This window comes from Cajanus cajan, chromosome 3 (assembly GCF_000230855.2).
Source record: "Cajanus cajan strain Asha chromosome 3, NIPB_CcT2T_4, whole genome shotgun sequence".
Classification (NCBI taxonomy): Eukaryota; Viridiplantae; Streptophyta; class Magnoliopsida; order Fabales; family Fabaceae; genus Cajanus; species Cajanus cajan.
In genome coordinates this window covers 60,159,594-60,183,096 of record NC_138519.1, presented here as the reverse complement: position 1 = coordinate 60,183,096, position 23,503 = coordinate 60,159,594, and the positions used below count along the sequence as shown (strand labels likewise).

Below are 23,503 nucleotides of genomic sequence, written 5' to 3'. Positions count from 1 at the left end.
TAGACAGGAATCGTTACAAAATCTCGGTGTATATATATATATATATATATATATATATATATATATAGAGGGCCAATTATGCTTCAAAGTTGACAGGTCCATGGAATATTAAAATGTTCAATTAAAAATTTCATGTAAGACCTGTGAAACAAATGCTTGAACTAAACTAAATATATCAGCATTTTTTTCATCCTCACGAAGAAGACTATTTTTCCCCATATTTTTAACTATGATCATCACTAAACCTAGACTTTATATTGAAATCTTTTGCTATATTTAATGGAAAAAATGAAGTAATAAACATGATAATCTAAGAGAATTATAATACTAATAGACATCAGGTCATCAATGCAAATGATGCTTTGACAGACTTTAATATGACAAATTAGGAAATATATATGAAGAGAGTATTTGTAATTCTAAACAACATAGCATCATCATTACGATGTTCATTGTGAAACTTTTACATCATGGTGACCATTTAGTGTCTCTCTTCCTTCTTTACATTTTTTTTTTAAATTTCTTTTGCTTCTCTGACAGAAAGAAAACAATATTCGTGAGAAGTGTGTAACGGTATATGACAGAGGAACTTATATTACATATGGTCCTGTAGTCTTAGCATGTTGCATGTATTCTCTGTTTTGTAATATTAATCATCAATGATATATACAATGTTATAACTGCTATGCACTAAGCACACAAATTTGGCAATATCCTTTTTTTAAAATTTGTAATATCAATGATATATACCAAGTGCATTTGAACATGGAAGCAGACCTTAGCCTTATCCATAGGATTCTCTACCAAAACCAAAGTACTAGCGAACCGTTGGAACTAACTAGGGCGCGTATCCGTGAGATGCACGAAGAAAATGATGTGTAGATAGAATATTATTTTTTTATTATTTAAAATTATATTTTTTTTGAAACCTTTAAAAAATTAAATTTAAAACCTCATTGTTATAAGGGGGACAACAATTAATTCACACACATTCATGCAATGGAAAAAGATATAGAGAGGTGTTGTGCACCGGGGGGTTACACGAGTATCCTTATATACTCTTCTCTCTAGCACTCACTAAACCTTGTACCAACCTACTACGTTACAATAAACACCCCTTATATTTTGTCTCTCAAGGGTTTCATTTCACGACACTTCACTTTTTAGTGTATTTTATCCTTACTCGCACAATTTTTGGAAAACTTCCCAAAAGGTCACCCATCCCTATATTACTCCAAGTTAAACATGCTTAATTGTGGAGTTTTGATGAGATAAGCTACCAAAAAATAGATGCATGTTATTAGTATAAGTAATACAAATTAATTCATTTAAATCATCCTCAACTATACAATTTCATACTTGTACTATTTCTGGATCTCTCTCATTCTGTTGTATCCGAACTATTATAAAAATATAATAATATGTAATAATTATATTACCAATAATAATAATAATTATTATTATATTATATTTAATTAATCTTTATTTGTTTATATACTTACTTTTATAATTAGCAATCTACTTATTTCTATTTAAAATTAATATTATGAAACAATTTAAATTATTTATTATAAATTTAAAAGTTTAAATAATAATTTATATATTTTAAAATATTATTTTTATAATTTATAATGATAATATAATTTATAAAATTATAAATATATATTTAGTTATTACATACTTATAAATTAAATTTTAACATTTTAAATAAATTATTAATTAACTTAGTATATTTATTTATCTTAAATCTAAGATATAAAATTCAAAAAATGTATTATTCTTGTTTTATTTTCTAATTATCAACCATTAATAAAATAATAATTTAAAATCTTATCTAATTATATCATAATATTTTCATATCAAATTTAAAACCAGATATTAGTTATACAAAAGTATCAAGATCATATAATAAATTGTCAATAAAATTTTAGTTAAATAATTTAAAATAATTAATTTTTCAACTATATTGTTAGCAACATCCTCAACCTCGATGTCACTTCATATTAAAGCATAAACCCAATGTAAAGACTAGGCTTCATCAACAACATCCTCAACCTCGTATGTAAACCACTTGCAAGGACATACAATAGAGACAAACAAAAACTAAGAGGAGTGAGAAATATTTCACTCTAGCTCGTGGTGTAGATAGCCAAGCACAACAGAAGATGCAAATATATAAATCATAATAGACTACTGATACATATATATTGATACAACAAAATACATTTCGACTGATAATACATAAATCATATAACTAATACAAGTCATCTCATAAATTCACTTGTATACACACATATGTATGTGTGTGTGTATATATATATATATATATATAATTCAATGGACACGGACTTCAAGGTGCATATTTATGTGGTGTTAGTTAAATCAATTGTTAACTATTGCTCGATGGCTTAACTGTTGCCCAAAGACTCAACTATTGCCCGAAGACTCAACTACTCTACTCTGACACTACTTCTGCTATGCTTAATTCAAAACAAAATGATGATAAGTAGATGGCAAGATCAGATAAGAGATACATGCTTCATTGAAAGGAATTTAATGCATCAACAGTAATCTCTAGGATCAACAAAGAAGATAGACGAAGTAACTTATGAAGAAAATTTAAATGTTCAAACTCAACGTTGTTGTAACAATCATCTTCTCTAAAGCTATTATATAAGGATCAAACCTTCAAACACCAAGCATAAAATATAACATATAGATACAAAGAAAAAAATTGTATATAACAAGATCAACATTCACTAAGTAGTTTACACTAATCAAACATTCTGAGAACAAAGCTGAAGCACTACAAAGAAGTTCTTCATCGTAAATCTTGTACATAGTTCTTTGTAGTTTATTTGTGTTGTATTTTCATAGTATCACGTTTAGAAGAGACGGAGCTATCCTTGTAACTCTAGTCAAATTTATTTGTAAGGGTTGAGCCTAGAGAGACTTGTTGAAAGAATACTTGGTGTTAAGCTTGGAGAGGCTTGTAAAAAGAATACTTGGTGTTTAGCCTGGAGAAACTTGAAGAAAGAATACTTGGGTATAAGTCTAGAGAGGCTTGTTGAAAGAATACTTGGGTAGTTGCTTGGAGAGGCAAGTCATAGACTACTTAGGTTTGAGCTAAAAGTGATTTATGAAAGAATACTTGTATCTTGAAAAAGATAATGAAACTCAACCTAGTTCGATTAAGAACTGGACGTAGTCTCTATATTTAAGATGAACCAGTATATAATATCTGTGTGCCTTCGTATTCTAGTACTTCATTTGTCATAGTGTCTACTACTTCACTGCACATTAAAAATGTGAGTTTTTGATATACACTATTCAACCCCCTTCTAGTGTGTATCTTTTTCTCCAACAATTCATCATCATCATTCATAAACTACATTTTCACAACTTAATTTTCTAAGACCTCGTGTAGTCCAAACACCATATCTAGAACTATATATATGTTATCAAGTTGATATTAATTTTCTTATAAAGTCAATTATCTACAACTTCTATGTTGACCTCAAAAAGTTAATTCTACCATTTACTATTTTTACAAATTACAAAATTATAATATTTCAACCAAAATCTGACAATCTAACCTTTGCTACTAAATACCACCATCATTATGAACCCTCGATGAAATGATGTGTTGGTGGTAGAACAAGAACATGAAACAATGTGCACTGAACATGTAACAATACGTGGAACACGAAACTCGTGCAATGTATAGCGACACATGGAGCTCAAACCTCCCACTCAAAAAATGTGTCCAAATATGTATTTAATGCACATAAATAAATATTTTGAATATACAATCGTTCTAGTTCAACAAATAAACCTTTCATACTTGTATAGACAATAAATAGTGTATCCTCTTAGGCTCAAAATGGATCTATAGAAAGACGACCATTGTCCACTCTACTTAGCTTTTATACACCATTACATTTAAGGTTGAAGGTTGTGTAGCCTTTTAGGCACATAGCCAATCTATAAAAAGATGATCATTGTCCACTTAACTTAGCCTTTATGCGTTATTATGCTTAAGGTTGAAGGGTTGTCTACCCTCCTAATCCCATAGTTGATGGATTTCATATTGATCATTCTCATTTTAATTGGTTTATAACTGATCTATTATCTACTGAGTTTATAATTTGAGGCCCATTTGCTTATAAAAAGATATACCTCATTTAAAAAGCATTACACTAGAATAAAAGCAATAATCCTTCCCATGATAAGCAAACTTTAATAATATACAAAAAAATAAGCTAAAGATAAGAATCATATCCGAATTAATAAGAAAAAAATAAATAACCAAACTACTATATAATGATAAGACTAAAAAAAGAGAACTAGATCTTTTACTCATAATTTTACTTTTATGCCCCCGGATAAAACTATATTAGTTTCTATAACAAAACAATTTGTTTATATAATTTTTTAATATTTTAATCATGTTTCTAATTAAAAAAATTATAATGAGATTATTCATCTTTTATTTCTATACAAATATGTTTATTATAAAGTTTGACAAAATATTATTTGGATCTTCATATTTAAACAACTATAATAAATTATCACATTTTCAATCAATACCCACTAAAATTTTATACTATTCTAAAAATTATTATTAGAAAAATTATAATTTTTTTATCAAATTAAAATCTAATACACATAAAGGATAATATAAAATAAAAATATAACGTGATATAATTGTTCAAATATAAAAATATAAGTAATATATCATATTTTATGAATCATAAATCAACTTATAATTTCAGGCTAAAAAAATAAAAGGAGAAAGTTAATTCCAAATTTTGAAGTTGAAAGAACTAATTAAAATTTACAACGGATGTGTTCAACACGTGAGGTTATTTTATTTGCTCCTTTCACCCACTTCTAAAGAATAAAGTATTTTTCTTAAATAAATCCTCCACTTAATTTCTTTCATCAGTTCCTTTTTCTCTACACGAAATAACTCTGTACTTTCCTCTACCAAACAAGGGCAAAAGGAACTCGCCATGAGATTCAACTTTGTAAACTAATAAGCATCGCTGAAGCACTCTGGACGCAGGCATGTTCGCTCTCTTCTCACTCATATTATATGTTTCATATTATTACCGTGTTTTCAATTTCCATCGAAACTTTTTCTTCTGCATATTCATTTCATGATTATTAGTCTGGGAAGAGTTATTATTATCAATTCACTCGATGCTAACACGAGTTAAGAAAAAGCTGTTACGTAATTTTAACTAATTTGTTCGGTTTCACAATCCCTAATTTTTGACGATCTTTTGCGGATTCGCTTGATTGCATATATGATTTCATCGCACGAACTTGAATTTCGGAATCAACGCGACCTTTTTGGTTCGTACTTCAGTAATCAGTGCTGTGGGTTTTTATTATATCAGAAAGTTTTAAAATTTTATTACTATATATGGTAAAATCACTATAGCTATTTAATGAATGAACTTTTTAAGTAATTAGAAGCAGTTAATTAAATTGGATTGGGTACTGCATGCAACAAGGGAATTAGATGTTCACTCTACAAGGAAACTTCGTGAATTAGATGTTGACATTGCAATTGCATACTTATTATCTACTTGTGATGTTCACTTATTGTTTGACTAATTATAGAGGGTACCAACTGTTTCATTCGTTAAGGTAGTTATGATGAAGCAGCGACTGTGTTACTCTTCTTCCACCTGTGAATGGACTTATGATGTGTTCCTCAGTTTTAGAGGCGAAGATACTCGAAGTGGCTTCACTGGAAACCTTTATAGATCTCTTTGTGACAGGGGAATCCACACATTCATAGATGATGTGGAGCTTAGCAGAGGGGAAATGATTACACCAGCCCTTTTCAAGGCAATTGAGCAGTCTAGAATTGCCATTGTTGTTTTCTCTGAAAATTATGCTTCCTCGGCTTATTGTCTTGAAGAACTTGTTATAATTCTTGAGTGCATAATGAAAAAGGGTCGATTGGTTTGGCCAGTTTTTTATGGAGTGAGTCCTTCTTATGTGCGGAATCAGGAAGGTTCTTATGGGGAAGCATTGGCTAAGCTTGGAGAAAGATTCAAGAATGACGAGGAGAGGCTGCGGAAATGGAAGCTAGCTCTAAAAGAAGCGGCTAATTTGTCTGGTTTTCATTTCATGTTCAAACATGGGTACTTGCCTGTCTTTTACTTTTACATATGTTGATTCTGTTGTTTTTACTTTCATTTCTTTTGTTGATATATTTCAACATACATTAAGAAAAAAATTGTTAGTCATATACGGCTTTACTAAGATATGTTGAGATTTGAACCTGTTAATGGAAATGGATGCACTTGATTTAACTTTATATGTATTTTTTAGGTACGAATATAAATTTATTCAGACAATTGTTGAAGAGGTGTCAAGAAAGATAAATCGTAGCCCTTTACATGTGGCTAATTATCCAATTGGATTGGAATCTAGAGTGCAAGAGGTGAAGTCACTTTTGGATGTGGGATCTAATCAAGGAGTAAGCATGGTTGGAATTTATGGAATCGGGGGAATAGGTAAAACCACAATCACATGTGCATTGTATAATTGCATTGCTGATCAATTTGAAGGTCAGTGTTTTCTTGCTGATATTAGAGAAAATTCAATGAAGTATGGTTTAGTACAACTTCAGGAGACAATACTTTCTGAAATGGTTGGGGAGAAGAGTATCAAGTTGGGCAGTATTAATAGGGGAATGGCAGTATTGAAAAGCAAGCTTCAACGGAAGAAAGTTCTTTTGATCCTTGATGATGTTGATAAAATGGAGCAATTTAATGCACTTGCTGGTGATCTTTCTTGGTTTGGTTATGGCAGCAAAATCATTGTCACGACAAGGAATAAACATTTGCTACACGTACGTGGTGTTGAAAGAACATATGAGGCAAAAGGATTAGATCATAAAGAAGCTCTTGAGCTGTTTAGTTGGCATGCTTTTAAAAGCAATGAGGTTGGTCCAAGTTACATGGATGTCTCTAAGCGGGCAATACTTTATTCCAATGGCCTTCCTTTGGCTTTGGAAATAATAGGTTCTAACTTATGTGGTAAAACAATGTCTGAATGGATAGCAGCATTAGATACTTATGAAAGAATTCCAGATGAAGATATTCAGGAAAAACTTAAAGTAAGCTATGATGGTTTGAAGAGAAATGAGAAAGAAGTTTTCCTTGACATAGCTTGTTTCTTTAGAGGTTACATTTTGAAAGATGTCATAAGTTTATTGCTCCAAGGTCGTGGTTTCTCACCAGAGTATGTTATTCGAGTGTTGATTGATAGATCTCTCATAAAGATCGATCAATGTGGTTTTGTGAGAATGCATAACTTGGTAGAGGACATGGGCAGAGAAATTGTTCGGCAGGAATCACCATCAGAACCTGGGAAACGCAGTAGATTATGGCTTTATGAAGATATTGTTGATGTCTTGGAAAATGACAAGGTATGCTGATAGAATATTGGAATTTGAGATTTAGGCACACTAATTGAATAGCAAATTACAAAAAAAGTTGAACTTGAGTTTACCAACTCCTATAGATAATAATCATGTTCAAAGAACTTTTGAATGCACTCACATGTCACTACTTTCTTAAAGGGCATATTCTATACAAAATTTACGTAAGTGCTCCCATACAACAATATTATTTTGTCTATCTCCATTATTAATGAGTGTAATACATAAAGTGATGGATAGAGATAGACACAAAATTATGTTGTACAATTTTGTTATACAAGTATCTTTTCCCTACATGAAATAATTACTCCTAAAATAGAAAACTAAACCTTATAAAACAATACACTCATGTAACCAAAGTTGTCAAACTCGAGAGTTTATGTAAAATCATGGAGGTTCCATAAACTTGAGTCGTAAACTTATAAGAGTTTACTTGATATAAAAGTATAAAAATACCTATAAATAACATAATAAATCAACATTTCAACTCCGTATTATAAAAAAATAGAAAATTACAATAATAAAGTAGCAAAATTTAGTAGTACATTACCACTCAATAAGATTGAAGTACACCAAATCAAGCTTAAATTCATACAAAACATAAGTTATTAATATAATAGCATTTAAAAAACTATAAAAAGACTAATGTCTTCAAATCTCCATGACTAATCCTCTAATAATATCATCTGAGTCCAAGGTCACCTATACCATTTCCATCATCATCCTCATCACCATCAAGATCTTCCTCGGATGAAAAATGTTCATTAACAATATTGTTATCAAAAACCAAATTGTCAAGATGACATGCATCCAAAGTTGGATTACTTGAACCTCCTCCAACCAATTGCACATTACTACCACCATCACCTTTAACTTGAGGTTGCTCATCCCAACATTGTCTCCTTCTTCAATTATCCATTCATCATTAGATTGAATATCATCAAATGGAAGAGTAACAATTTTCCTTTTTAGTTTACTTTTAAAGTTCAAGTTGTACATCATATAAACTAAGTCATTCATCTTCTTTTGATACAAGTGATTTCTCCTCTTTGTATGAACCTAGAAAATAAAATACTAAAATATTATGATCATCTAAGTCTAAAACTAAACAAAGAAAATTAAAACCATAAAAAAGGTCATGAACTTCAATTGCCATTTCAAATGAGCTCCAATTATGCTCATATCTAGGAGAACTACAAGTCAAGCGCAAAACATGAATAATAGGTTCCACTTGCTAACACCATAAGAGATAGCTCTTGGTTTCAAAAGTGCTAAAATTTGCGATGCTTATAGGCATGAAGAAAAAGATAAGTTAGGGTTCTTCAAGAGGGTCAAAATTGGTGATAAGAGAGAAAATCAGATATTCACGATCAAGAAAGAATTGGAGATTTGCGATACAGAGGCAAGAGGAAAGAGTGAAGTTAGGGTTCTTCAAGAGAATCGAACATACTCTAATAAGTCTCAATCATTTATTAGTTTTATTTTTATACAAAACTTTATAAAACATTAAAGTAAAATACAATAAAATTTAGCATTAAAAACAAAACAATTTTTTTTTATTGTTTTCTTTAATTAATTTTCCTTTTTATTTCTTCTAAATACATATTTTTATTATATTTTAATATTTAGAAAAAAATTAGTTGTAGCAAAAAAATTATAATTAATGAATGATTGAAATTTAAGATAAATAAACTATTGTGTTTTCTTTTTGGTTAGTAATTTAACTCTAATTTGATAGAAAAAGCTATTTATAAAAAAAAGGATAAACTTTACAGATCAAATGGATTGAAGATAAATTCGAAGGTTCCTCTGTTTGCAAAAAAAAAGGTGAAGTTTAAAGATAAATGAAAATGAAATTCAAGTTCATGATGTTTATTTGCAGAAGAATCAAGGATTGATTTGGACAAGTTTTAAGTTTAGGATGTTTGTTTGTGAAAGGGATAAAATTTAGGAGATTGAGTACTTTTCCCCTATTTAACATGTAAATACTCCTAACTTTGTGTCCTAAACTGTCAACATGACAATTACTATTCAACTTATTCTTATAATATATAATTGCTAATGACAATTATAATTACAAATATCTTAATATGTTATTGCTCCTACTTTATGCCAATAATTGACATAACTTTCCTTAACTATTTTACTTTCCATCTTATGTGCACCACCATGTTTTTCTTTTTGCACTTAGATGAAACTGTTTTGACAAGTATATTCTAGAGGACATGATTGTTGACTTTATTAAATTTGTGCTTGTGAAATTTCTTAACAATTGGATAATCTGCTTTATGACTCTGAAACTTCTCTAAATATATATATATATACATGATATTGCCAACAACTAATGTGTAACTTGTGGGTTTTATTCTTTTGGCTTAAAAGGGAACCGAAACAATTGAAGTAATCATGCTACATTTGCCAAAGAGTAAGGATGTTCGATGGAATGGAAGTGAGCTCAAGAAGATGACAAACCTAAAGATACTAACTATTGAAAATGCTTACTTTTCTAGAGGCCCTGAACATCTCCCAAATAGTTTGAGAGTACTAAAATGGTGGGGATATCCTTCACAGTCTCTGCCACCTGAATTTGATCCAAAGAGACTTGTTATGGTAGATTTGTCTATGAGTTGCAATTTCTTGGGCAAACAACTCGAACACATGGTATGTACAATTGATATCTTTGTTGAAATATTTTGTTTGTCTTATATATTTATATTTATAAACTGTATTTGAAAATTTCCAAGAGTAATTATTTTTAGTTTTGGCTTACCAGAAGTTCGAGTCTTTGAGTGAAATGGTTTTAAGAGGTTGCAGATTCATGAAAAAGGTACCTGACATGTCTGGAGCCCAAAATTTAATGAAGCTTTGTCTTGATCATTGTAAGAATTTAGTAGAGGTTCATGATTCCGTTGGGCTTCTTGATAAACTTACACGGTTCACTGCTATTGGATGCACCAATCTAAGGTTTCTTCCTCACAACTTCAAGCTAACATCACTTGAACATCTGTCTCTCAGAAAATGCTCAAGCCTCCACTATTTGCCAAATATATTAGAAGACATGGAACATATAAAAAATCTTGATCTGTGTGGTACTGCTATCGAAGAATTACCATTTTCGTTTAGGAAACTCACTGGACTTAAATATTTAGTGCTGGACAAGTGCAAGAAGCTTTATCAGATCCCAATAAGTATTTTGATGTTACCAAAACTTGAGAGATTGACAGCTGTAAAATGTGGACGGCATGTAAATTTAATCCTTGGTAAAAATGAATTGGCTTCATCCAAGCCTTTGATGAAAGATGTTAGATTAAGCTACAATGATTTGACACCTGTCAGCCACTCCAATGTTGAATTCTTAGACCTAACTGCCAGTGCGTTCAAAGTCCTTCCTGAATGCATTAGCCAGTGTCGCTTTCTAAAGTATCTAGTTATGGACAATTGCAAGAAGCTTCAAGAAATCAGAGGGGTTCCTCCAAAGATAAAATATCTCTCGGCAATAAACTGTACATCACTGAATCACATGTCTCAAAGCATGTTATTGAATCAGGTAAGGTTTCTTACTCTTGGTAAATCTCACAAACTCAGTTGTCAAGTAATGCTTTTAACTGTTAAAACCAATGATGCTTTCTCTATATATTTTGGCTAACGCCTAACAGAGATTACATGAGGGTGGGGGCACAGATTTTTCCCTTCCAGGAACAAGGATACCAGAATGGTTCGACCATTGTGTTGTGGGACCATCCCTGTCTTTCTGGTTTCGTCACAAATTTCCAAAGATGGCTCTAGCTGTTGTTGGAGTTTTGGACCAACAGGGCAGTTTTCCCACTTCAAGATTCCACTTGGTCATCAATTCTATTCAAAAGCTGCATTGCAATTTCACTGTGCAATCAAAACTAATCACATATCATATATTTTTGTCCGATGTACAACTCAAATCCTACAATGGTGAATTGGAAAGTGTGTATGGGGATGATGGGTGGAATCATGTTGAGATTTCATACGTAGGACCAATGGTCTTTCCACATTCATGCAAATCCAAGAAAGGAATCATTAAATGGATGGGGGTTCATGTCTACAAGAAAAAAACAACCGTGGAGGATGTCCGGTTCACAAATCCTAGGTCTCCAAAGAGAGCATATAGTGAAGTTTCCAAGTCGGGTTTGAATGGAAATTTTCAACCGTTGCCCAAAAGGAGCCGTTTATCACAAGGTATGGGAATTTGGGAGGCATCACATATGAAGCAGCATGAAGGTAATAGTGGTTATCATGGTGTATCACAGAGACTATGGTCGGCAATTTGCAGCATTGCTGCTCCTCTACATGTTAAAGTCCTAATGTGGAATAGTTGCCAAGATGCTTTGCCAACTTGTGAATATCTTTTCAGGAGGAAGCTTGTAGATAGCCCCCTCTGTCCCATTTGTGGAACTGAACCTGAAACCATTGAACATGTGTTCCTGTTTTGTCCATGGACACAACCCCTTTGGTTTGGAAGTGATTTCCAGTGGTGCATTGATGTCAATACAGTTCAAAGCTTTCAACTTTGGCTTTGCCAGAAACTCGTAGAGATTAATAGGGTATATCTCGAAAATGCCAGCCAAGCATTTGCTCTAGTGGGAAGTATTTGTTGGGCAATTTGGAAGGGAAGGAATGAATTTGTCCATGAAGGCAAACCTGTTAATCCGTTGATTTTAAGGTAGAGCGTCTATGTATATGGTGAGAATGTACAGAGCTAGGTCTTTTTAAAGTTTTAATGAGATATGTTGCTTAAAAAGTTGGAGTATAAAAAAATGTCATATCACCCTTAATTTTTATTTTTTTTCATTTGAATGACTTTTTTTTCTAATGATAAAGTGGGATTATTTTTATAAGATCTAGATGTGAAATTGAGGCATTTTTTTTTGGATCATTTTACTCTTTTCTCTTTATTTTCTATGTAGGAAGGAGAAATTTTAACCCTTGGAGAAGATGGAGACCATCAAGAGTTAGGAAGAGGAAGAAAATAGGAAGCTAAAGATCATTATATCTTCCTACGGAGTGAGAAACTTTTTATTTCTTTTGGAATAGTTTGTATATATATATAATTATATATATGTATTTTATTTTATTTTTACAGCTTTTCTAATTTTTGGTATTTATATTTCTACTATTCTCAACAAGAAGAGTTATTTTATTGATTGTGCAAAAAGGTTCTTTGTATATTTATGAAATTTTGTATAGACTTTGAAGATTTCAACTTTGATTCCAGCAATACTTACTGCAAGCGTAGAAACTTCATTTCATTGGGTTCAACATATGCCATGAATGGATTGGCAGTTTGAGAAGACAATACATCCCTTAGGAGATGTGTTGAGATTGCATTGGAAGTTGGTTGTTAGATTTCGGGCCAATATTTGTTGTTTCTTGAGTATTAGAATGCTAATGTATGAGATCTTGTGTGGTTAGAGCAAATATTTGAGTTGATGCGAGATAGTGGCGTTTGTAACAAGGTTATAAATAGTTGAGTTGAGGCGAGAATTAGACAGAGTTACTAAATCCTGCAAGCTCATTTTTAAATTCATTGGATCTTGTCTAATTCTTCTTCAACAGGGGTCCAATAGTTGTCAGATAGATTTATTTACTTTCTAGTTATTCATCCTATCATCATATCATGGTCGGGGGAACGTATTCTTGTTTTTGCATATTTGGTTCTTTTTCAAAATGAATCTAGTAGTTTATTAATCAAACTTGCATGTCCATTTTTTTTCTTCAATATTTATCATATTCGCATACCTTGTAAATGAGGAAGTGTATTCCAAATTGTTTGTCACGTTGGAGAAGTTTTATAAAGTACATTAAATGGGGTGTGTTGAATTAAGATTTTAATGAATTTTAAAAGATTTTTTTGTTATAAAAAAGTTTTGTAGTATTTAATCAAGAATCTTTTTAATATAAAAAATTTATGTGGTATTCAATTAAGACAATCAAGGATTTTTAAGAGTCTGTCTAAGTCTAGTGGTATTTAATTAAGACAATTAGAATTTTTTTAAGAATCTATCAAAATATAATGATATTCAATTAAGATATTTTTTTACTTGAAAACAGTATGTTAGTATTAAAAAATATAGAGATTTCAATGAATTATTTTGAATACTGAAATTTGTGAGATTTTTTAATATAATTTATATGTAATTAATTTATCAAATAATCTTACAAATTTTTTTGAGAGTTTACATGATTTTTTTCTATTCTATCCTTATTCTTTTTTATTTTTCCTTCTTTTAAATCTTTTTTCTAGCCTTTCTTGCTTATCTCTTTGATATTCTTTTCTCTCTCTTATGTCTTTTCTCTTTCTCTTTTTATTTATTTATCTCTTCTTCTTTTCCTATCTTCTTTTTTATTATATATCAATTGATGTATAATTTATCAATATTTATTTTTTAATTATTAAATATTTAAATGATTTTTTTATTATTAAATATATTATTATTATTAAAAATTTTAAATTATTAAAAATTAATTGTTTGTTTTTAATAAAATTTAATATTGAAATATTTATTAATTCTTAGAATGAAAATAAAGTTTTCTATTTACACTATACATTCTTAAGAAATGTGATTGAGAGAAAATTTAATATTTTAAAATCATGTTTCACAATTTTTTAGTTAGAGTCTATTTCTATTTAAGACATAAGCTAAATTTGTATTAATATGTGGTATTACATTATTTTATTTATAAAGAATGTCGTTTTCATGAATTTTCAATTAAATTAGTGGAAGAATCTTCATCTTCAATACTATGAGTAACGAAGACTATAATTTTAAATATATTTTTCAGTCTCAAGCACATGAAAGAGAGTATGTCAATTCATGGAGGAATAATATAACTTTAAATATGTGAAAAAATGTTAGTTAGGAGGACATTAAAGTGAATTATTTGTCAAAAGATAGATAATTATTTGTAAAATATAGAAAAATTGTGTTGGTTTTACGTTTTTTCTTTATTATTTATGTTATATTTTTTTATTATTAAATATTGTAGTATTACAAATCCATGTTTTTCTGTGAAATTCATAAAATGCTTTAAAATCTTATAATATAAATTCATTAAAATTTGTTAAAATCTATTAAAATTTGAATTACAAAGTCTTGATTAAAATCTAAATTTTAAAAGTCTTTTAAAAAATTCCTAAAAATTATGACGTTCTTACAAAGTCTTTTAAAATCTATTAAAATCTACAACTTTTTTATGCTAAAATTGTCTTTTGAAATCTCAATCCAATATACCTTTCTAAAGGAAGACTAATCAGTAATACTTCACCTATATATATAAAAGATTAGCGGTATTATATAACTAAAAAAGAAGCATGTTTGATTATGTCAAGATTAAGAGAAATGGAAGCAACTAAATATTTGGTAGGAGTTGAGCGTTGTATAGCTAGGAATAGTATTTGCATTTTTTCACAAAAAATAAAATTTTTAGGATGATTTTTTTTCATTGTTAGGAAAGATTGTATCACATTCTTTTAATTAATTATTATAACACTAGTTTAAATTTCAAAAAGAAATATATCTTTAATAACTTCTCTTCATAAAAACATTTTAAAAAAATGGTATAGTTGAAAGAAATAACCAAACTTTATAAGAAATAACTAGAACACTTCTTTGCAAAAACTCCTTACCAAAACATTTATGGGTAGAAGTAGTGAACACTACTTGCTATATCTAAAACATAATATTGATAAGGCCAATATTGAACAAGGCGCCTTATGAATTATGGAGGGGGAGAAGATCCAACATGTTGTATTTTCATCCATTTAGATGTGAATGCTATGTCCTCAACACTAAGAATCAACTTGGAAAGTTTGATTCCAAAGTGAACAAAGATATCTTCCTTGGATATTCAAATAATTCAAAGGCATATAAAGTCTTTAACTCTAGAACCTTTGTAGTTGAAGAATCAATCCATGTTAAATTTATTAATGCTCTAACGACTAATAGGATATTATCAGATCTAGAAGAATAATTTTCAGACTTGGAGATTGAACCAAAAAAGATGATTGGGACAGACGGAAAGGAGCAAACAATTACTGAGACTAAAAGTCACACAAATTAGTCAAATGATGCATCCATATTTCATAGAGATTGGAAATTCGTAAATTATCACCCACAAGATCAAATTTTGGGAGACAAGATTGAAGGAATTAGAATAAGGTCTTCCTTTAAAGACAATGGATCCTATGCTCTAGTCTTAGATATTGAGGCAAAGATAATAGATGAAGCACTCAAGGACAATGATTGGGTTTTAGCTATGGAAAAGAAACTTCATCAGTTTTAAAGAAATGGTGTTTGAACACTTGTTCCAAAGCTTGAAAATCAAGATATTGGAACTAGATTGGTCTTCAGAAACAAGCTAGATGAACAAGGTAAAGTGGTAAGTAATAAGGTTAAATTAGTAGCTCAAGGCTACAATTAGCAAGAAGGTATAGACTTTCTTGAGACCTTTGCACTTGTTGCTAGACTTGAAGCCATTAGGATTATGATAGTCTTTGCAGCTCATAAAGATATCAAGCTTTTTCAAATAGATGTAAAAGATGCTTTTTTAAATGGTATCATTGAAGAGAAAGTCAATGTTAGACAACCCTCTTGGTTTTGAAAATCCTTTTTTCAAAGATCGTGTTTTTAAACTCAAAAAGGCTTTATAGTTTGAAACAAGCTCCTAGAGCTTGTATGAAAGGCTAAGTAGCTTTTTAACTAATAATGACTCTGAGAGGCAATGTTGACACAAACCTTTTTAGAAAAGAGTTTGACATACACCTTATAGTAGTACAAACTTATGTTGATGACATTATATTTGGTGTTACTAATGAATCTTTATGTAAGGGTGTTTTGAAGCTTATGTAGATGGAGTTTGAAATGAACATGATGGGTGAACTTAAGTTTTTCCTAAGACTACAGATCAAGCAATCAGATGAAGGCATATTCACTCATCAACAAAAGTATACTAAAGAACATCTCACAAAGTTTAAGATGAATGACTATAAACCTATGCCTACACCTATGTATCCATCTATAGGACTGTCAAAAAATGAATAAGGTAAATCATTAGATCAGAAAATCTACAGAGGTATGATTGGTTCACTCCTATATCTCACTACTAGTAGACTCAACATCATATACAATGTATGTTTATGTGCATGTGCATGTTTTCAATTTGATCCCGAAGAGTCTCGTCTTAAAGTTGTAAAGAAAATTTTAAGATATCTTGCAAATATTAATAACCTTTAGCTTGTTCTATGAGAAATCCAAAGATTTTAGGTTAACAGGATACTATAATGCATACTATGCTGGTGATAGAATTGAGAGAAAAAGAACAAGTGGAAGATGTCATTTTTTGGGTCATTGTCCTCTTGGGCTAGCAAAAAGTAGAACTCCATCGAACTTTCTACAATAAAATAAAAATACATCTCTATTTCTAGTTTTTGCTCACAACTACTAAAGGTGAAATATCAATTAAAAGACTACTCTAGTCTTGAACATAATATACCTATTTTCTGTGAACATTAGTGTTATTAATCTGTCTAAAAATCTTATACAATATTCTAAAGCTAAGCACATATAAATAAGATATCATTTTATTCATGATTATGTACAAAAAAGAGTTTTTGACATAAATTTTATTGATATTGATCATCAATGGGCTGATGTCTTTATTAAAGCTTTAGTTGAAGAAGACTTTAGATTCATTAGAAATCACCTTAACTTGAAATGCATCTCAGACTAAGAATTATTGTACATCGTCTTACATTTACTTCATCTTACATGCTTCATTTGTAATACATCATCTTATGTTGGCATGTACATGCATGATTCGTCTGACTCATTGATTTGTCATATTATTTTATTAATATATTTTTTCTAATATATCTTCTCTAATCTAAAAAGGCATCTTTTTCATTTAATACTCACTAATGCTTTTTAATGATTACAAAATGGGGATTGAGTAAAGCATGCGTGGAACAGTGGGAAGGTTAAAGATGTTGTCGAATCAAAATTAAATGACCTATTATCTTTCATTTCTTATCTTTTCATCTTACCAACCACATATTTGAAAACTTAAAACTACCTTCCCCCATAATCTCCAAACACTCAATTGCTCTTGCATTTGCTACACTCTACTTTCTCAAAAAATCCTAGAACTTCTTCTCTATAAACCACTTCTCAACCTCTCAAAAAAATGACACCCCAAAAAACCACTCGCCAAAGCAAGGTTCCCATGTAGACTTGATCCAATTGGTTAAAGATGGATTTCTTGTCTAGTACTACCTCAACAAGATAAGATGGTTGAATTTTGTAGAGCTACAGTGCAACTGGTTGTATGCACCATACGCTTACTTTTCAGCATTGATAGTGGCTAATGACAACTCCTTCGTAAGACTTGTTGAAGGCTTAGAGATAAGGATCACTCCAACCTTGATTGACACCCTCTCAAGATGCAAGAAGGTTTTATTGGAGAAAAAGATACACACTAGAAGGAGTTTGAATAGTGTATACAAAAACTCAAACTTTTGTAGTGAGGCAATGAAAATGGAAATGGATGAAGTATTGGAAGGTAATCAAATGAAGTACTAAAAATAGATGAAATGACACAAGTGTTTTATACTGATTCATCTCTAACCCAAAGACTACGTCTAATTCTCAATCTAACTAAATTGAATTCCACTATCTTCAATAATATACTAGTATTATTTCACAAGCCACTTCTGGCTCAAACCAATTATTTTTTCAACAAGCCTCTCCAGGCTCAAACCTAAGTATTCTTTCAACAAGCCTCTCTAGGCTTAAACCCAAGTATTCTTTCAACAAGTATCTTCAGGATTAACCACTAAGTATTCTTTTGTAAAAGCCTCTCCATGGTCAAACACTAAGTATTCTTTACATAAGTCTCTCTAGGCTCAACCCTTATAAATAAATTTGACAAGAGTTACAATTATAGCTTCATCTCTTCTAGACGTGTTACTATAAAAATATAGCACAAAAGGACTACAAAGAACTAGATACAAGATTTGCAAATGAGATCTTCTTTGTAGTGCTTCAACTTGTTCTCAGAGTATTTGATCAAGGTAAACTACTCAATGAATGTTTTTTCATGTACAACATTTTTCTTCGTATATGTATATGTTGTGTCTATCTGTTTTTTTTTTGTAGTTTAAAGCCTTGATCTTTATATAATAGCTTTAAAAGTGATTTTCTTTTTCTGATAAGATGAAACAAGTGTTCATATTTTGAAAAGAGTCTATAAGAAGTGCTTAGTTAAAAATTATCAGACTAATGTGATATATATATATATCCAAGATACTAGAAGTCATGTGAGAAACTTTGATTGTGGTCTGATTTCTTCTTATGACATTTGGTTCGTCACATTTACTTAGTCTTTTTCATTAGATGTTATAGTGTTTGACAAACTGAAGTATTAGAGCATATTATTCAAACATAAAGGACTCCCCTTGAAAACATATGCATGGTTAAAACAAAAGAAATAAAAGAACACAAAAATATATTTCATTACATATAACAGAGCAACATACAAAAAATAGAAAAACTTCACAAAAGAGAAAAAAAAAACACAAGGGAAACTAAAGGAAATTAGAAGAAATTTGAACATCTTCTTCTCCCTTTGGTTTGGTGGATGTCTTCTCCACCTCTTGTCACCAACAAAGCCGGAGGCTCCACTAGCATCAAAGTGGAAGAGAAGTGGAGACAGAGGAGGAAGGAGCAAACATCAAAGTGAAAGAGAAGAAGGTGGAGTGAATGGAGAGGTGGAGGAATTTGGGAACAAGAGGTGAGGGATGGAATGACATGGTAAAAGATTCATTTAACTAGGTTGCTCGAAAAAGAAGGTTGTCATTGAGGAGAAGCTAATGAAGGCTAGAGTGTCCGATCAACCGAGTTAAAGGAAGCAGTTGGAAAGACATGAGAGTAGGAGAAAAGATTAGAGAGTGTTGGCAGGAGTTGGATGAGATGAGGGGAAGAGAGAAGTGAATTTTATAAGCACATAAACACACAAACAAATAAAGAAAAATAATAAACAAATAATAATAAATAAATAAAAGAGTACAGAAGGACATAGATATGCGTGACAACGTGACATATGAGATACGGTTTGAGGTTGAGTTGACAAGTCTCTGATGTTTTTGAGGATTCCACATAGTGTGACTGCAAATATCCATGCTTCTAACACACTCAAACAAGACAATGCAAATTAGTTGTATAAAGATTTCCATGTCAAATTTAATTAGATGAAGTGTGATCGACGTAACAATAATTAAATGAAATATAAAACATGATCAGGTGAAGCATAGAACATCTATTCTAATGCATATCTTAATCCTAGATGCTTTCTAATGAGTATAAAACATTTCTTAGCTACAACTTTTGTAAAGATATCAGCCCACTGATGATTAATGTCAATAAATTTTGTTAAAAACACCTTTTTGGACATAATAATGAATGAAGTGATATCTTATCTCAATGTGCTAAGCCTTAGAATGTTGAATAAGATTTTTGTATAGATTTATGGCACTAGTGTTATCACAAAATACTAGGATATTGGATTAAAAACTTGGATAGTCTTCTAGTTGATACTTGACCCGTAGTAATTATGAACAATACCCAGCAATTGAGGTGTATTCTGCCTTTACTATTGAAAGAGCTATGAAGTTCTGCTTCTTGCTTGCCCAAGAGATGAGATAGTTCCCTAAGAAGTGACACCCTCCACTTGTGCTCTTTCTTTCAACTCTGTCTCCAGCATAGTCTGCATCATAGAATCCTGCTAACATGAAATTGTTATGTTTCTCATAAAACAAACTAAGGTTAATAGAACCTTCTAAATATGTGAATATTCATTTCATAAACTTTAAATGAGATTTTTTAGGGTCAGATTGAAATCTAGCACAGAGACAAACATTGAATATATTGTATGATCTACTTGCAGTCAGGTAGAGTAGGGATCCAATCATGCCTTTGTAAATTGTCTAATCTATAAACGTTCTAGATTCATCTTTTTTCAACACCACAGATGGATGCATAGGTGTGGACATTGGCTTGCACTCATTCATCTTGAATCGTTTGAGAAGTTCCTTGATGTACTTCTGTTGATAAATATATATCCCTTCATCTATATTTGCATAATCTGAACACCAAAGAAGAACTTTAGTTCTCCAATCATGCTCATCTCAAACTCAGTCCGCATTCGCATTGAAAAATCCTTGCAAAGAGATTCATTAATAGCACTAAACATATATTTGCGCAACAATAAAGTCTATTCCAGACTCTTTTCTAAAAAGAGTTGTGTCACTTAAAATCAATTTCAAGTAAAAAATTGCTTAATTTGTCATACCAAGCTCTAGGAGCTTGTTTTAGACCACAAAGAGCCTTTTTGAGTTTGAATACATGCTTAATTCAACTTCAAGCTCTTTCATCTGTTCGCTAATATGCAAATCTGCAAATTCATCTTCTAGATTTGATAGTTTTCTATCAGTCTTCAAAGTGTCATTAAATCTTACATTTATAGATTCTTCCACCACATCAGTTCTAGAGTTGTAAACTCTATATTCTTTTGAGGTTTCTGAATACCCAAGGAAAATACCCTTAGCTACCTTAGAATCAAACTTCCCTAGTTGATCTGTGGTATTTAGGATATAACATTCACATCAAAATGGGTGGAAGTATGATATGTTGGGTCTTATTCCTTTCCATTGTTCATAAAGAGTCTTATATAGCAAAGGTTTGATCAACACTTTGTTTTGTATATAGGCCATTGTGTTCACTGCCTTTGCCCATAAGTGTTTTGGTAAATCATTTTCACAAAGACATGTTTTGGCCATTTCTTGTAAGGTCCCATTCTTTATTTTAACTACCCCATTTTGTTGGGGTGTTCTCATTGAAGAGAAGTTATGAGAGATGCCTTGTTTTTTGCAAAAGGTTTTAAAATTCAGTTCCATGATCACTTCTAATGGAAAATATGCAAAAACCTTTTTCATTCTGAAGACGTTTGCAGAATATCTCAAAGACCTTATAAGACTCATGTTTTATGGATAAGGAAGTATACCCATGTGAATCTAGCATAGTCATCAATAATGACGAAGCCATACTTTTTTATCACCTCCCAAACTAAGTGTTCTAGTTGGACCAAATAGATCCATATGTAATAGTTTGAGTGGTCTAGAAGTGGAAACTTCCATTTTTTCTTTAAAAGATTATTTCGTCTGTTTCCCCTTTTGACATGCTTCACAAAGAAGATGAGTTTTCCAAGAGATGTCAAGCAGTCCTCTTACTAATCCTTTTTTGAATATTTTTGAAATATGTTTCATATTGACATGCCCAAGATTTTTGTGCCAAATAAATTTTTCATCTTCTTTGAAAACTAGACATGTTACATTTTATTTGCTCAAACTAGTCAGATCAATCTCATAGAGATTGTTCTTCCTCTAAGTAGTGAATAGTAAAGATCCATCATTTTGTCTGACTATGCATGAATCTTTATTAAAAGATACAATATATCCATTATCATAGAATTGACCTATGCTAAGCAGATTATATTTTAATCATTCTACATAAAGAACATTAGATACAGTAGGTATAAATTTTTTACCTATCTTACCTATACCTCTGATCTTTTCTTTTCCACTTTTGAAGGAGACAAATCCTTCATGTGGTTAAAGGTCTAAGAACATAAACCTTTCTCCTATCATGTGTCACGAGCATCCATCTCCAAGTACCAGTGTGAATCCTTTGGCTTTGCCACCAAGGATATCTAAAACATAAATTATTTGATATTTAGGTACCCATATCCTCTTTGGGTCCTTTCTTGTTAGTTCCATTCCCCTTAGTCTTTCTCTTGCCTGAATTTTTATATTCACATCCACTAACTCTATGAGAGAAGACTTTGGGTTTGGTTTGAGGAGTCTTGAGACTTGAGTCAACACCAAAACCAATTTTTTTAGATGGAATCCTTCTATGTTTTAACAAAATATTTAGTTTGGTGGATCCATCTATAAACTTGGTTAAGTCCTTCTTAAGTTGTAAATTTTCGTTTTTTAAGATTTCTGCATCAAGAGGAACAAAACTTGTGATCTTATTTTTGAGACATTATATCTCTTTAGCATCATTTGTCATTTTTCTCTTCAGTTCAAGATTCTTTTTTTTTACAGAACTTTATATTTTTCTTTCAGTTTCTTGTACTTAAGCGAAATCATGTAAGAGTTTGCTAAGAGAGTCTCAAAGGACATTTTGTCATAGTTAGAATCAGATGAATAAGAGTCAGAGTCAGGGTTTACCTCTATGTCAGTTGTGTCTAACTCAACGTCTAACATGAGACAAATGTTGACAACTTCTTCATTTAATTTATTGCTTTCATTGTCAAGATCATCCTAGGTGGCCATCAAGTTCCTTTTAATCTTCTTTTTGCTTGACCACCTTTTCCTAAGTAATGGACAATATGCTTTTAAGTGTCTTGGCTTCTTGCATTCGAAGTAGACGATATCTTTGCACTCTAATTTGCTAGCTTTTCTTTCTTTTTCCTACTTCATGTGTAGGTTCCTCAATCTTCCTTTCTTTTTCAACATGCTTTTGAATTTTTTGTACATTAGGGAGATATCATCATCTATTGAGTCTTTTGAGGAATTATCTGATTGGTGTGACTCAGATTCAAATTTTAGCTAGTGTTTTTCCTCTTTCTTTTCGTGCGCTTGTCTCACTGTTTTTTAAGGCAATGCTATCTTTTGCCTTGTATTGATCTCTATTGTTCGAATGAACCTCGTGAACACGAAGTGCTCCAAGAAGTTCACCGAGAGTAAGAACTTTCAAATCTCATGATTTAGAGATAGTAGTGGCCTTAGGTTCCCAGACTTTATGTGTATCTAGGATTTTAAGATTGTTCTGAGCTTTGGTAAACTCAGTTCCCAGGGATTTTAACCCATTTAGAATTGTTTGGAATCTTCCAAACATTTTGTCAATGGTCTCATTCTCTTTCACAAAGAATAACTTATAGTGCCTCTAAACA

At 31.0% G+C, this 23,503-nt stretch overlaps 1 protein-coding gene across 7 annotated transcripts; it reads left to right on the top strand.

The window, feature by feature from the left end:
* Window positions 1-4,910: 4,910 nt before the first annotated feature.
* Window positions 4,911-13,078, top strand: LOC109815958 (TMV resistance protein N). Of its 7 annotated transcripts, none has more exons than XR_014432512.1 (8): window positions 4,911-5,068; window positions 5,659-6,161; window positions 6,352-7,453; window positions 9,848-10,126; window positions 10,239-11,012; window positions 11,122-12,158; window positions 12,403-12,499; window positions 12,711-13,078. XR_014432512.1 is itself a non-coding variant. In XM_020380788.3 (7 exons), exons 2-7 carry the CDS (start codon window positions 5,665-5,667, stop codon window positions 12,416-12,418), a joined length of 3,705 nt encoding a protein of 1,234 aa, XP_020236377.2. In that variant the 5' UTR covers window positions 4,911-5,068; window positions 5,663-5,664; the 3' UTR covers window positions 12,419-12,575. The 7 variants fall into 7 exon arrangements, 5 of the variants coding, with proteins under 5 accessions (XP_020236377.2, XP_020236376.2, XP_020236378.2 ...); XR_014432513.1 differs by having other exon boundaries at window positions 11,122-12,178; XM_020380788.3 differs by lacking the exon at window positions 12,711-13,078 and having other exon boundaries at window positions 5,663-6,161; window positions 12,403-12,575.
* Window positions 13,079-23,503: the final 10,425 nt, after the last annotated feature.